This window comes from Apostichopus japonicus, chromosome 20, assembly GCF_037975245.1.
Source record: "Apostichopus japonicus isolate 1M-3 chromosome 20, ASM3797524v1, whole genome shotgun sequence".
Classification (NCBI taxonomy): domain Eukaryota; kingdom Metazoa; phylum Echinodermata; class Holothuroidea; order Aspidochirotida; family Stichopodidae; genus Apostichopus; species Apostichopus japonicus.
In genome coordinates, this window is record NC_092580.1 from 32,138,643 (window position 1) to 32,155,792 (window position 17,150).

The 17,150-nt window shown below is 34.8% G+C and overlaps 1 protein-coding gene across 3 annotated transcripts in view; it reads left to right on the forward strand.

Moving 5' to 3' along the window:
• Positions 1-14,468, forward strand: part of LOC139961670 (uncharacterized) — a 118,882-nt gene extending 104,414 nt beyond the window's left edge. For all 3 annotated transcript variants that reach the window (XM_071961056.1, XM_071961055.1, XM_071961057.1), the window contains exons 14-16: positions 254-496; positions 1,963-2,112; positions 4,696-14,468. In XM_071961056.1, the coding sequence (XP_071817157.1) occupies positions 254-496; positions 1,963-2,112; positions 4,696-5,012 (710 nt within the window). In that variant the 3' untranslated portion in view covers positions 5,013-14,468. The remainder of the gene's footprint in view (positions 1-253; positions 497-1,962; positions 2,113-4,695) is intronic.
• The last annotated feature ends 2,682 nt before the right edge of the window (positions 14,469-17,150 follow it).

The following is a 17,150-nucleotide window of genomic DNA, read 5'->3' on the forward strand; positions in this document are numbered from 1 at the left end:
TTGGCGAGCAAAGTTCTTGGAAGGCCATTATACAAACAAGCAAATCCAAATTTCCTAATTCTCCAACAAGAAATATAAACCAGATGGAAGAATCTTCTCAACACCACTGTACTTGCCTCTTATCTATTTTGATTCGGTGATATTAAAAGAAACTCTGGCACCAGGTGGATTTTGATTTGATTTTTTGTCTTCTTCTTTTTTTTTACTTCTGTTTATTTCTACTTTCTTTCTTCTGTTTATTTTTGTGTTTCAGATGAGGAACAGCCAGAGCTGCACCAGTGCCCTGGGACCATTAGTGAGAGATTGAGGGAAGGAGAAACACACAGGTCGATCTCCTGGAATATTAAAGCAACCGATAACTGTGGCAGGGTAAACTCTGATTTTCCTCTGCGGCAAAACTCGCAGGTGTTCCCTTCTGGCAAGTCAGAGATCTTGATAAATGTCTGGGATACTGCAGGAAACAACAGAACCTGTCAGATAACGGTGGTGATTCACGGTAAATTTCATCTTTCTTGAAAGATATTTACAACTGTTTATTCTTGTTAAGTTTTTGTTACAAGGATATTTGACATTCTTACCGTTACATTTCTATTGAATGTCTTGCAACAGAGAATAAAGAAGTTATCTATAAAAGTTAATGATATTTCACCCTGTTCATACTTGAAAATTGTGTCTCAGTATGTTGTTTCAAACCATGATTTTTGTTAGGCAAGTTCACCCAGGTCAAAAAACATGTCTCTCCCCCCCCCCACAAAAAAAAACTATATTGGGTATTAAAGTTAATCCAGCTTGCTGCTGTATCAGCTAGGTCTTACAGCTATATTCTGATGATATATATTGTGTATTAGAGTTAATCCAGCTTGCTGCTGTGTTAGCTAGGACTTAAGTTATATTCTGATGCTGAATATTGTGTATTAAAGTTAACTTTGCTTGATGCTGTGTTAGCTAGGTCTTACAGCTATATTCTGATGCTGTATATTGTGTATTAAAGTTAATCCAGCTTGATGCTGTGTTAGCTAGGACTTAAGCAATATTCTGTTGCTATATATTGTGTATTAAAGTTAACTTCGCTTGATGCTGTGTTAGCTAGGTCTTACAGCTATATTCTATGCTGTATATTGCATATGAAAGTTAACCCTGCTTGATGCTATGGTAGCTAGACCTTACAGCTATATTCTTATTCTGTATATTGCGTATTAATGATCATTAGTATTGGCCCCAAATTTATGATTCCAATAATTGCTGAAAAACATGTCAAATGTAGCTTCTGCAAGCATTTCAATGTCTCTTGATTCTGCTCTATAATGAGGAGAGTTCATTTAAGACTCTTAAATAACTCAGTGAAGCTGAATGATTTGAAGGGTGGCAGTAAAAGTTGCGCATTGAAGTCTGAGCAGTTTGAGCGACCATTACTCAAGTTTCTGACATATTGGAGAGCAATAATATTGTGACCTTAACAGATGTAAAGGAGGTAAATTCCTGCCATTTCTTAGGCTGCATTAATCGCGTGGCTATTAAAGCATCGTAAACAAGATCACGTTAATAAGTGTCTGATATGATTAATGGGCAGACATATTTATAATCATGGGATATTAAACCTGGACGAAGCATCATGAAATTGTCCGTATATTGTTATGTTAATAACTCGGCATCGGCGAGTTTGAAATATTTTTACATCAACCTAAAGATTTGGCACCGGGACATGCTCTGGAGTCACATGGATGGACTCGGAATCCAGCCTGTATCTACAAAGAAGCACAATAGAGTAATTTAACTTAGAAAAATCAACCCTGTTTGGAAATTATTGACCCGATTTGTCGTGGATAAAAGCAAAGTATAATAGTTTAAACTTTAAGTGACTGCTGGAAAGGAGTAAACGAACCCCAAAACCCCACGACCCCAAAACCCCACGACCCCAAAACCCCACTGTTTTACATCTCTTCTTCTGTTTATTTTTTCCAGCTCCTCCTTTTAATTACATCCGGCCAGCGGTCATCTTCAGCTGTATCTTGCTGTTAACTATGTTCGTCATCTGTGTCGTCTGGAGACACCGCGGTAAACTCAAAGCATTCAAGTCTTTCCTTAAAACTCACCGTCCTTACTCCCTTTCAGGTAAGTCACGTTCAGTCACTGTAGTGACTGATGTGGTCTTTTAGATTCAGAGTCCCTACCTTTTAAGCGTTCAGTAAAGTAAGAACCTCATCACAGGCTAAGTATTTATAATACCAGTGACACTTTGCACTCTATAAGATTTGGAAACAGAGATACAGCTGTTAACACATACACACACACCCACACACAAGATTTTTGATAACATTGTTCCTTTCTGGTAAGTCACACTCAGTCACATAGTGACTGATCTGAATTTTTAGATTCAGAGTCCCTACCTTCGAAGTGTTCAGTAAAGTAAGAACCTGATCACATGCTGCTACGTATGAGTCCTACCGGTGACACTTTGCACTCTATAACATTTGGAAACAGAGATACAGCTGTTAACACATACACACACACAAGATTTTGATAACATTTGTTCCCTTTCTAGTAAGTCACATTCAGTCACATAGTGACTGATCTGAATTTTAGATTCAGTCCCTACCTTCTAAGCATTCAGTAAAATAAGAACCTCATCACAGGTATCGTTAATACCAGTGACACTTTGCACTCTATAAGACTTGGAAACAGAGATACAGCTGTTAACACATACACACTACACACACGATTTTGATAACATTGTTCCCTTTCTAGTAAGTCACATTCAGTCACATAGTGACTGATCTGAACTTTTAGATTCAGACCCTACCTTTGAAGCATTCAGTAAAATAAGAACCTCATCACAGGTATCGTTAATACCAGTGACACTTTGCACTCTATAAGACTTGGAAACAGAGATACAGCTGTTAACACATACACACACACAAGATTTTGATAACATTGTTGCTGGTTGTATATTTTTTGTGGTGATAGTTTTGATTGCATTTACAACAGCATTTGCTAGTCTGTTTTGTGTTGTCAAATAATCACGGCTAGCTGCAGTGCAGTGACGAGCAGGTTTATGCCGGTCTTCTGATCTTCCGAAATGACCAAATGTTTGTACGGACAACCGAAATCAGCTCTTTGGTGGTCATCAGGGGGACAACTAGTTGTTTACATACAATTCAGATCGGTAAAATGATAAATTGGTAAATCACCTACGATCACTTTGAAGAAGCTGAAATAAAGCAAAATTAGAGGTAGGCTTACGATCCACCAGAAGGGGAGATTTTATTGATCCAAAGCTGGTGTTCCATTCACCAAACTTACACACCTTTTCCTACTGTGTATTGTCGGTTCTTTATTTTGCTACTTTCTTTCGGACAACCAAATTTGCTGTTCCAACAATACAAAAAAACCTGGTTGTCAGAGGGGCATCCAGAAAAGAAAATTCTTAAAGAATTGGCCTGCATTGTCATGATACACAGACAACCTCAGAATAGATATAGAATCACAGTGTCATACCTCAACTCATGACCTGATAGAAGTTTATTTCATAACTGATATTAAATATCCTTCAATACCTTCCTCATATTACTTCGAACTAACATCCGTTTTTCTTATAGTTTCCTGTGAATGCTGAAATTGTGATTATTTAGATCTGTCCTCAGCTTAAACTTGAAATCACATGCTCCTCAGATTGGCTCATTTGTTTATAGTTCAAATTTGTTAATATTATGTTCTCTCTGCTGGTTTTTATTGTGGTGCCTTCAGGCAATTTTCTGGGTAAATTTTTTTCAAACCATGAAACCGTATGAGATAGAACAAAGCACATCGGGTGTTGTGCCTGGTAAAAAAAGTATTGTTTTTCATACTCCTGATCCATGTTTTGAACATGTTGCAGTTGTATAAGCTAAGGGTGCTTTCAAGCATAATGATTGGAGACAGCTGAAAATTTGTTTGCATTGTTAACTACCATGATTAATTAACAACTTCATTTATTGGTTTTTATTGTGGATAGTGTGGTCAAGGCATTTAAGATGTCCTCCCCCTCCCCCTACATCCAACCCTCCCTCCTGCATAGTACAAAAACATGCATTTCTAGACAGAAGAAAGTTGAAGAACTGAAGAAGAAAACAAATCAGTACGAGTAAGATTAACTGCATTGAACGAAATTTAAATATGCATACATTAATCTTGTAAATCAGTTCCCACAATCTTTGGAATTACTGAAAAGTTTCTGCCTTCTTTGTGTAAGGTTTGAGAGTCGAACCCATTTCCATCTAACTACTTTTCGACAATGCAAAAGAAGCAGCAAAATAAATTGATCGTCCTTCCTGACTCTCCTTGTATCTTAAGAGTAGGATTTATCATAAATTGATTGTCCTTCCTCTCTCTCGATGTATCATGTAAGAGTAAGATATATCATAAATTGATCGTCCTTCCTGACTCTCCTTGTATCTTAAGAGTAGGATTTATCATAAATTGATTGTCCTTCCTCTCTCTCAATGTATCATGTAAGAGTAAGATATATCATAAATTGATCGTCCTTCCTGACTCTCCTTGTATCTTAAGAGTAGGATTTATCATAAATTGATCGTCCTTCCTGACTCTTGTTGTATCATGTAAGAGTAGGAATTATCATACATATTTCCAAATGTTAATTATAGTTTCTGTGTTCGATTCTTCTATCATTTTGTCGATTGGTTTTGTTTTATGAAACAGTGGATGGTAACCTCTCTGGCCCTGCATCAGCTAACGGCGCCAGGAATCCCTCACCGGGTGAACGAGTCAACAGATGGCTGACCAAACAAGAGTCTTCTATCCCAGACACGCTGTCACGAGAAGATGTAACCAGTGCGCACCTACTGTTTGAACCGGTCGCACTGATCTGTCAGGAACGCACCCCGATGAACAAACTGGAACATTCTGAGATGAGTTCAGCTTCGGATTCGAGGGACGAGTCGCAAGAGTCCGATCATCTAGTCTGGTCGGGAGATTCAGTAGGACGCGAATCGGAAGTCGACAGTACCAGTCTGTGACCCCCGATCTCAAGTTTTTTTTTTCCGAGACCGTTTACAATTTGCGACCGTGTTTTGAAATAATTTCTCACAATTGTGGGTAATTTGTTAAGCCAGTATCGAATTTGATAATGTTGTTAATTTATGATTATCGCTGATATGATCAAATATTTATTTCAGTTCTGTAATCCTTCTTTATTTTTAATTTTTTATATTTAGCTTCTTTTCTTGTTTTTCACTCTTTCTCGTCTGTTTTTATATTATCCAACAGAATTTGTTGCCTTTGTATGTTGTTGAAGGTACTGAGCTGATAGAAGAGGGCATTTTTCAATATATCTCTTTCAGTTGCATTATTTTAATTTATCTTTAATACCGCCAGGCCAAGAACGATTGTTTATAACAGTATCCCTTTGTATTGTCATGCCTGTCGATGTTTCGTGAAGTTGACACTCATAAGTCTTTGAAGTTTGTATAAAGTTGTGTTTCTTTGTGAAGTAATGCACAATTTGCTATGATACTGAAACGGCAAAAAATTTCAACTTATTTTTGCACAAACACTTATGCAATGAAAATGATGAAAGCTGAAGAACAAAAAAACTGTTGCCTAACATTTGCTTCAAGAAATGCTTACAACTGTGAAATCATTCTGTATGTTTATAAATATTTCCATTTATGGATTGGTCATTATATATTATTAACTGAATATACTTCATATTGGGGTTTTTAAATTTGTTTTACTTGGTCAGTGTAAACACTTAAAAATGTTCTTTGATTTTTAAAATTGTTTTAGTACTATTATAGTAGGTGTGGTCCTTGTTATTCATAAGGGGGATATTAGCAAAGGATTTCTGTATCAAAAAATCAATGTGCCCACACATCCTAATGTAGAAATTTTTTTCTTGCTATAATGTAGAACAAAGGAAAACTCTGTCATAATTTAATTTACTGGCAGACTTAAAGCAGAGATATTTAGTATTTTATTCCATGTTTGAGAAACAAGTAAAAAAACCAGCAAAAATTGAAGCTACCTACTGTAGAAGTAGTTGTGTGAACTTGCAAGCCATGCCAAACATGTTAACCTCATCTTTTTAAATGCTATGGTTTATTATATGAAGGGTAGAGATGGACAGAGAGGGCAGGCATCAGGGATGTTGTTACACTGTTTAGTACAGTTGAGCAATAAATGAGTTGACTATCCACCCCTCTGTGTTCTTCTAGATTTTCACAGGGTATAAATATGATCATAATTCCATCATTTAATTCCATCATTTAAAAAAAAAATTTTTTGTTCCATCGGAACCTATGCAGTCCAGTTGGCATGTGTGTATATATACATGTGTGTGTGTTTTGTCCTAGCTTGTAAACACTGTATCTCAAGAATGAAACATGTGATTGATGTCATACTTGTTATATATATTGGTCAGGGTCAGTAGATGATCCCTATTGTTTGTGGTGGGGCTATCATGCATATTAATGATTGGGCGGGGCTTAATGTAATAAACTTAAAATGTCAATTTCTCTTCAAACGTATGTCCCATTTAGTTGATACTTGGTATGGTGATGTAAGTACATAGTATGTACATGTTTTTTTGCAACAACAACTTGAAACCTCATTAGTATTCATGGGTGGGTGGGGATTGATGGGAAATCGTGGGAATTGGCTTGTAAACACAATATTCTCAACGACCACAAGATTTGTCAGTATCATACTTGGTAGGTAGATGCCCGTGATGTGTAGATGTGCCCTATTGTTTTTGGTACCTGTGTTTAGACATCGGAACCACTAAACGTTTTCGTTTTCTGGTTTTATTCTCTGTAATGGAGATCTTTAGTGCCTTTGAGATAGATCTAAGGGGCTGAGATGGGCATGTCATCTTATTCAACTTATCTTCTTCTTTTAATCTGTCACCTAATTGGTTAAGTGTTAAGATTAACATACATGTTGGATAATGCAAGTTTTTTTTTTTTTTTTTCAAAACAACAATAGAAAATACATATCATAGCCAAAACATGAAATGAGGGTAAACTAAATGGAGAAAATTTATTCGTGGCAGTAATCTAGAAAAAGTTTGAAATCCCTTGTATGGGCAAAAAACGATAGATAATGCAAAAACAAATTAATTTTAATGGTACTTTCAGATGAAAATTGAATTCCAAAATGAATGCACAGAGCTTTTTGAGAATTTTTTTCAGTTGTTTTTATTATTGTTTTTTATTAATCACTGATTAGAGATTCAAATCTCACAACCATGTATATTGACTTTGTGGTGTTCAGGAGTACCATCCTTAGGCATTGTTTCATTCTTATTATTATTATGATTTTAATTCAGGTTTTCTTCTTTGTCTCCTGAGGTAAAGAGGAGTAGACAGTTGTGGGGGGGGGGGTGGGGTGGGGCTTTGTAAAATGTCTTTATTGTCTTCACTAAAGCACAAATTAAATGTCTTTTTATGTTTAAGATATTCTCAGCCATCATAATAGAGTATTTTAGGTAAGAAAAATATTAAAAAAAAGTATAAGAAATTTGTAATGAAATGCTACCTCAGCTAAAACATTTGATGTACACCTGTGAACACTGCTTGTTATTTCCCGAATGTCATTTTAGGCAAAAACGTGATAAGTGACATATTTCAGTTGGGTCAAATAACCTTATTTACAGCACCATTTAACCATATTTTTTTTATTTGACCGCTACACCGGTGTGTGTTGGTATAGTAATAATGTCACTTATGTTAACCATTTATGAAGTGGCTGAAAGCGTTTCAAAATCTTTCTATATGGAGTTACATTTCAAATTTTGTGACATGTGAAAGTCCAAAATCTTTTCTCTTTGTATTTGTAAATACAACCATTGGTAGCTAGCAATCCCATAGCTCAAATTCAGCCTGATTTGAAGCTGTGAGAATGAATTTAATTTTCTGCTTTATAATCTTTTTCTATTTTTTTGTTGTTGTATTTCTCACAATTCTGATATTTCTTGGGTGGGATGAATTAGTGCCGAGAGAAGCATACATTAAGTCATCACACGGCATGCAAAAGCCATTGGAGGTATCTGGAAAGGTCTATGTTATTTCTATCAGGAATCTGTTTGTAAGGAAAATGTTGTTTTTATTAGAGTCAAACAAACCTTGCTTTCCATCTAAGAGACAGTTGTATAGGCTCTTGCTTATTGTAAGTTTTATTCAATAGAAGTGCTCATCACACACATGAAAATGAGTCTGGGCACAAAGAGTAATCCAATTGTGAGGTTTGTCAGCAGAAGGTTTGTGCCTTTTAGGCTACGGATAGTAATGTCTCCTTCCTGCACACTTCCTCCACCCCCCCTCCCATCCACACATTGCATCCTAAATCCACAGTTTGCTTAATTAAAAAAGTTTTCATAATTTATAATCACATGGCAATTTCTGAATTTTCTGTTTTCATTAAATTCCTGACAGCTTTGGTGTCTTTCATTCCATTCCAAATGTCTTACATTTGCAAAACTTTATCGAACAAAATCCCCAATTTTTTTTAATACCTTTCTTGCCAGTGTCTGGTTAAGTTCTGCAACATATCCCATTTAGATGTACTTTGATTTTTCGGTTATTTTTTTTCTCGAGACAATGCTATCCTTTAAGTGCTAAGAAAGTTCATGTTTGATATCGGTCAATGTCAAGTATGCCTCTCATTGGTGTGAAACGGAATCAACTCACGATCGCTGAGCACCGTGAATCGATCATCATACATTGTGCAATTTTACTTTGGGCGGCTTATTTACAATGGAGTGCAATAAAATGGATCTCTTAGTAGGCAGCAGAGAGGAATAAAGACCTGAAATAAATCAAGATCGATAATATTTAGGGAAATAATGAGAGAGAAAAAGACAACATCAAAAGCATCCATAGGATCAACCAATCAGGAATGATTGATGATCCAATCAAAAAGTTATTGTTTTTATTACATATATATAGACACAAATACAGCTATATCAAAGTAACTATGAATTAAATGAATAAAAAAAAGAGTAAATATCTGAGAATTTCAGGTTAGGCTATTGTTAGGCAAATCCCTTACCGGTTTACTGTACTAACCCCTAAGTTGTGTCCTTTGCTTCCAAACTGATAATCTCCAGAGGGCGTTCTCATTTTGCGGAATTCTCGTTCTGCGGAATCCACGGCATGTGCCGTGTCGAAGATACTTCGAGTATTAACTATATTGCGGGACAGTCTTTGATTTCAGGGCGAACAAATTTATCAGGAATACAGGAAATATTTTAAATTATACGGCCATATTTTATCAATTTTGCATATTTTTAGTTAATAGTCAAAATTAATGACATTTCAATGTCATATTGGAATGCCTTTCAGGGCAACACATCTGTCTTTCACTTTAACAAAATGAAGAATTTTTTTCCCTTTTCAAACAAAGAAATATGGAGATATATTTGCATAATAAATACTGGGATGATGATATTTGTCCGAAAGGTGTGCCTTTTGCCATCGAACAAGAGAGTGTGAGAGGTATTTCGTCCCTGTTGTTTACATTCTATGCACTGCATGTTGATGGTGAATTCGATGATGATATTGGTTATAATGTCTGTTCTGTGTCTGCCTGAAATCTCTCTTTTCTTTGCTTTTTGGTTAAAGTCTCAATACGTGTTTGCTGATGAATTTCGGAAAACAAACTTCCGAAGCAGATTCAATGTTTCTTATTCTAAATGCACTCTGACCAGGTGGGTTTAATGAAGAAAAGCTGTTGCAATCGAAAGAAAGAAACTTTTTTTCTGTTCCCCTTATGGTGCAAACCGTTTACCGTAAAATCACTGCGACCGCCCACAAAATGTAACCTATATATACTTGTATCGTCCACTAGTAAGTCCTATGCCTAACGGTCGTAAAAAAAACAGAGATTTGATTGGCACATGATCTGTTGGGAAGGGCTTGCAAATTTTGAGGGAAGTTTGTAGAATCTACAGACTCGTTAAAAAAATCTGGCGAATTTTATTTAGCTCAAAATGTTTAACAACAGATAACTCAATAAAATAATGATTATTAAATATGAAAATTGCATAGAACGGTGTTATTTTCAATGAGGGTTAAGTTAAAATTGGCAAACACACATTGAGACTTTAATACCAAAATAATTTTGGAAACACAAAACGAGTAAAGATATTGTTAAAACATGTGTCGTGCTTCTGTTAAGTTCTCACCGAATGGAGCAAAATTGTTTGATGTAGATTTGTATTTGGTATGCCTAACATGACAGAGAACTAAAAATTTCTTAGCAAACATCATTAATTTCTTTTTCATTTTGTTGCATGTAAATCAGAAATAAAATAAATCTCACCTATTTTTTGGAAATTAATCACCACATTGCTCTTATTAAAATAATAAGTTTTGTTGAAAACTGTTTGTTACTTTGTATTGTATTTTTTAAGGTAGCTAGAATTCATGTAAGAATTAGTAAAAGCACTTATAGAAATACACCATATATTTTGGAGAGCTTGAGAAGGAAAACAGTTTATGCAGATTATACAGTTCTAGCATTATGCTATGACTGAAGGACTGGATTCCTCTTTCTTCTAAGGAAGCGAAACTATTTGTTTGCTGAGCTGAATTCTAATGGTTACAGAAAAATTTAGCTCTGGTACTGGAATAACCCTTGAAAGAGAAGGGTGTAGTTTATACCTCACAAGGATGAATTTGGCTTTTTATACACTTTGTTCAATGTTAACGTAAGTAGATTGTAAACTTGGTACTTATCGCAGGGATTGAAACCACTCTGGTCATCGCGTATTTAGTTCACTCGATGGAACAAGTCTGTTAGTGCAACTAATTGTGAATTTTCTTTTCTTGGGATTTATGTATGAAATAGCTGTCAAGGTTGGACCATGATCATTAAAAATCAATCGATGATCAATGATAAGATCGATGATAAGTTAGTTCATATCTCACGAAAATTGTTATTAACTACATTGTTATTAATTTTTATATTTTCTACTGCTCAAGTGTCACTCGCTATTTTGTAGAGGGCAATTATGTCTGGCCAGTAAAACTCAAAACAAGCATTTCTGAAATATTTATTTTTTAATTTTCGGGATTTGTATACAATAACCAGGGCATTATATAATCAACACAATGTGTTGTTAATTCAGATGTAAATACACATTTCTTTTGTAAACACTTTTTTAATCTTTGGTTTTTGTCAGCTTTGTAAATAATGCAATATTATCCCTTTTTTTTCTTCTTTCCTTTTATTCTTGTGTATGTCGTTTGCACGATATCATTTTTTAGGAGAATAGTTACCCTTTATTGTATTGTGGTAATGATTTGATTAGTTTTCAGTGATATCATAAAAAATCTGTGTGCATGGCCAAGTGCGAGAGGGTTAGATTGGAAGGGGATGAGATGAAAGTGGATAAGGCAGTGTTTTCTTCATTTTTTTGTGATTTCATATTATTAGTGCCTCCTCCCCTAATTGCCATGCTAAAATCATATTGATTTGACATATTTGACAAATTTCCTTTGTTTATGATGGGTAATAACAGGTGGTCAGTAGTAATGGTCAAATCTATGATGCTAAACTAACACTTGGTTCTGTAAGAAGTAATTTCCAGAAGGTTGTATCTTCTTACATTAATCCCAAACCTATTCAAAGGGTTAAAATGTGACAATTTGAATGTGTAAGTATAAAGGAAATATCCTCAGAGATTGGCATTACTAGAAGGCTAAAGTGCTGATAATAGCCAATCACTTTTGTACCCTTTCCCCACCTTTGGACTAGTCACATGAAGAATGTTTTCATAATTTCATATTTTATTTTCCATATGTAGTTCTCTTCACTTTGACTAGTTGGTTTTTATTTAATATATATTTTTTTTTAATTTTAAATATTTAATTTAGATTTTATTTAATGTACTTTTTATTTTAAATAATGCTGGTATCAGGGGTACCTACCCATTGTTAGTCTAAGTCTTCTGCTACTTTTACTTAAATGGTTTTTTATGTTTCACATCAGTCTGATAAAATCTGAGTAGTTAGTCACTGACATCCATATTCATTTATGTTACCGATATGACTGTTCATGTTATTTCATCATATGTAATACATCCCTGATGAATGTTGTGGCCAAGAATTAACATTAAAGGAAACACCATGGGTTTTAGATGATTTTGTAACCTTGAGAGATGCTTTAGGACATATATCTCCCTACCTGAAGTAGTTGTATAGGTTAGCATGGCCATTCACAGTACTACTACTACTATTACTGAGTGCTTGTTAAACATTGTAAATAGCTAAGGAGTTTACTCTTAGTGGCGCTGTATTACTGGTGCACAATCGTTTAGACCAGGTCAACATTATAAGTGATGCAAAGTCCCATTTAGAGAGAGCAAAATATCTATGGTCTCAGAAGTTGTGTGTCCAATTTATCCTAAAAATGATGAATGAAATTGTTAGTAAATGCAATTAGCCAATCAGACAGCTTCCTAATTTCATCTCCTGTTATCTTTCTTTATACCGCACATATTTTTATCAGCCATCCCTAGCAGAGATGAAAACGGAAGACAGGAACTCAATAATGTTCAAAGCGCGAATGTACCGGTGGGAAAATTTGGGAAGCAATAACAGTCTCTCATTGGAATAACTTGTTCTATTTTTATGAAGCATTTAATATTACTCTGTATAAATATCCTCTGATCGATATACAGATTGCCTGTCCACGCCCTTGTATCCTCCGGCTTAGATTACTGTAATTCCTTTCCGCAGTCTGTGCCACAATCACTCATCAGTCGTCTCCAGCCCATACAAAACACAGCAGCCCGTCTGATTACTAGAGCTAAACGGTATCACCACATCACCCCAAGAATTTTCATTGACTTTCCTGTTAAGTACCTCGACCAATTCAAAATATTTGCCCTTACATACATTTCATCATTGGGCTCTGGAATACATAATTGGTATGAGTAAGAAGCATAGCCCTAAACTTAATCTTAGCTCCTCCAACAAAATCCCTGCTTGATGTACCTGTAAGTCGGACAAAATTCAGTGTGGCGGCTGCAAAACTCTGTACCACAAAACATTAGAGACGCTCATACCTTAACTAATTTAAATGGTGTTTATTTCAGATATTATTATTAAGTCTTGTTTCATTCAGTACTTGTTCTGGTTGTAAAGCCCAATTGAGCACATCTTGAATGATTAGAGCGCAATATAAATTTGATATTATTATTATTATTTATATCTGTGGACGTATCACAGGAAGCCTAGCTGCATTGTAAAGATATTACGGAATTTCCATCTCAAATGCAAACAATGCAATAGTCTGTTTAGTACCTACAGAACCATTGCAGATTGTCACATAAACCACTTTTCTGGGGAAAAAAGTTTCAGCAATTTGTATTTCAAGGAAAAAAAGGAGGAAGTTCATTTAACATTCTAACTGATGTTTTGATCTTTCATTTCTAAAATTGACCCATATAATATGTTCTAGAATGTTCTACTTTGAACATAGCCAGTTAATGTTAGGGAAGTAACTCCAGCCAGCTGTAGTCAGTTAATTGTAGGGAAGTAACTCTAGCCAGTTAACGGTAGGGAAGCAACTCCAGCCAGCTCTAGTCAGTTAATGTTAGGGAAGCAACTCCAGCCAGCTCTAGTCAGTTAATGTTAGGGAAGTAACTCCAGCCAGCTCTAGTCAGTTAATGTTAGGAAAGTAACTCCAGCCAGCTCTAGTCAGTTAATGTTAGGGAAGTAACTCCGGCCAGCTCTAGTCATTTAATGTTAGGGAAGTAACTCCAGGCACCTCTACTCAGTATTCAGGGTTTGGATTTATCTCGATTTAACCTCTTTTTAAGGAATATCATATCCAATACCAATTTTGGTCTAATTCATACAATATTGCAGCAATGCTTAAGTCATTCCATGAAAATCGTTTGGTCATATTCTCCATGCAATTAACATTAAGTTATAAAAAAATTGTCCTGTGGAGACCGAAAATATATGATCACCTTCACTGGTAAACCTGTTTGTGTGTCTTATCAAATTGGCAACCACTCGTTTTCAATTCTCTCTTTCTTTAGTTCAACAAACACGTACAAAAAAAAAAAAGGAAGAAAAAAAATTAAATTACAAAAGCATATTTCACTGAAACAGTATTTTGGTTTCTGCTTTTTTATTGCATTTCAAGTACCTTAATTTGTCTGTAAAGTTTTATGGTTTATAATGGTTGTTGTTTTTCTTCATGTTTCACTGAATAACACAAAACACAACTTAATGTCAGCTAATTATGCATGATAAATAAAAAGAAGAAATACTTTTGGAACTTGCCTGTGTCCATGACCATTTTATTTATTTATTTTTTTGTTCAAGACATTATCCTTCACAAAATGGTATATTTGAATACATAAAAACACATCCAATTATCTGAATGATAAAGATGTTGGCATGTGTACACTTCTGGGGCACCAACTAAATATAATTAAAATAAAAAATATCTATACAAAACAAAGGAGAAAGATTTTCATCTTTACACAATAGATGATAGAGTTGTTTGTGAACAAAATTCACTCTAAACTAAGAAATTTTTATTATTTTTTTATCGTTGTTGTTTAAGATTTGATTGAATTTTGGTAACATTTCCACATAAGAATCTAATTACAATGTGACTCATTAGTATTCAATGCAGTAAGGTTTCTTTTCAATTAATGAAGCATTTTTGAAGAAATTTTCCTTTGTTTCATTCCATGTTGCTTTATGTATGCGACTGTTGTTAAGATAACACAGTGTCTAAGTGATGATATATTTAGATTCGAATTGATTCACAATTGACTAACTTTTCTTTGGAGTAAATGCTGGTTAGTATTGGACCAAATTCTGTGTTCACCTTCAAATATAACCTCAAAAGACTGGAATGTTGTCTAACTTGTCTAAACATCACAGTCACCTCCAGGAGGTAACATCTCATCATTTCACTGATTTTCTTTTTAATAGTTCACTGAAATGATGTTGCAACTGAAAGCGTTTATACTCAATAACAGACATTGTTGGATTTCATGATTTATTTGTAAACAACATTAAATTACTGTTGCCATCAAAGCAAGGTAATAACAGTACATAACTGAGCACAAGTGGCTCTGTGATATCATTGTTAGAATCATTCAAACAGAGATGTTTTCTTATCCTGCGCTATCGATAACTTGTTCATCTTGATCATCTATCCCATAGGAATTATGTCACGGTTTGGGCGTGACATAAGAATTATGTCACGGTTTGGGCATGCCTTGAACAACAGCAGAGAGATCTGGAGTTATGGGGTAATAGTACATACAAGGTCAACTTGCAATAAACTTGACTTGACTTGAACAATCAATAACAAACAATAATCAATAAATCAATCAATAACAACACTCAACAGACAATATTGAATATTTAGGAGCAAAACTGGTACAAAAGCTGGAAATTATATACCTTTATAAAAAAAAAAATGGTACAAAAACAGAATGCAATTTTAGGACAATCACACTTTAACGATTTAAAGAAATATGTCTTGCCTACTTTACATGTAAAACTCGGGACCCATTCTAGACATAAAAAACAAGGCTTAAGTTTTCATTTGTGAAAGACAAGTGTGTCAGGTGCAGGATACGTTATATAAAACTTTAATAAGAAACCCAGACAAGTTCCTTTATTTCCTGAAACAAGCTGGCAGTAATGAACTTAGCAGTTTAAGGAATTCCAGGTACCTGAATACATGTTCTGCTACTTCAGCCCACAAACATAACACCACCAATTATGAAACTGGGCATAGGTCAATTTGTTAAATGTGAGGGACACAACATTTTCTGTACAGGAATAAATGATCAATAACTTGCTAGTTAGCAGCACCCAAATTATTGTAACCATAGAAATGGCATAGTTGGGCCGAATGGTATCAAGGTACATACAGTATAGAGTGACATCACATAAGTGACAACTCAGACCCAACTCAAATTGAGAGTCTCAAACCAAGTCTATGAATATTAAACATACAGCTGCTTTAAGAGATCTTTAATACTGCCACCAATTTCTTTGCTATGGTCTGTGTCAGTGATTGGTCAGCTCTCTGAGGATGTAGGATAATATAAAGCTCATACTGGGAATAGTTGCTCAGACCTACTACTGAATGTCGCTGCTATTAAACTTCACTATAATGGTGAGAGAATGTTCTCAAATTTATTTATTTGACTAGGTTTTGAAGAAATGCTACATCAAACTTTCTGCATTTACCAACCAAGTTTTACTGACGACTCCCAAGTCTCCATACTTAAAATGATTGTTGTCAAGCAGATGTTACAAGATCTCTGGCCACTGTCAAACCATTATTTTATAGACTTTTATAATGTCACTGTTTTATTTGGTCTCCAATCCAAGTTCAACTACGACAATACTGGAATACCAAACAAAGACTTCAAATATACATCTGATTGATGAACTAAATGGAAATGTTTGTAAAACAAAAGTAAAAAAGACCTAAACGACATACTAGTTACACGTTACAAAATAAAGATCTTTCTTTATAAAAAAAAGAAAATTTAGATAATGGTGAATCTTAGTTATGAAAATAAAACACACACAACAATGAATGATACTGCTACAGTCGCCACTCTCGGCAGACTGCTATCACCAATGTTAATAATACAAAGTTTCGTTGCTAGGGATTTTAAACCATAAAAAATACACCAAAGACGTAGGGAGACCTATGGCCATTTCTATCAATGTATCAATGTACGACTTACGGGACAAAATTCAAATTAAATATCTACGTATCTATATTCCAATTTACTTTACTTTCTGTACAAAATACGTCCTTGAACAAACCAGTAAACAAAAACGGCTACAGCATAATGGTATTAAAGGTACACAACTTTTTTGTCGGTGGAAATGAGCATAAAATGAAATTCTAAGTACGAGACAGACATCATACAAGTATACATAAACATAGTCTAGTAGTGCAGTAGATTTTGTTAGTTGATGTTAGCAATTTCTAATATAAATCTACTCGAATTTTTGCATTTTTCGTTTTGTATCAACACAGATCAACTGCTTACGTACATTTACGATGAATGTAGATCAGCTCTGACTATTGCATGTGTGAAACAATTTAGGACAGTACTGAATGACATAAGTTAACCCCCCTCCCCAAACCCC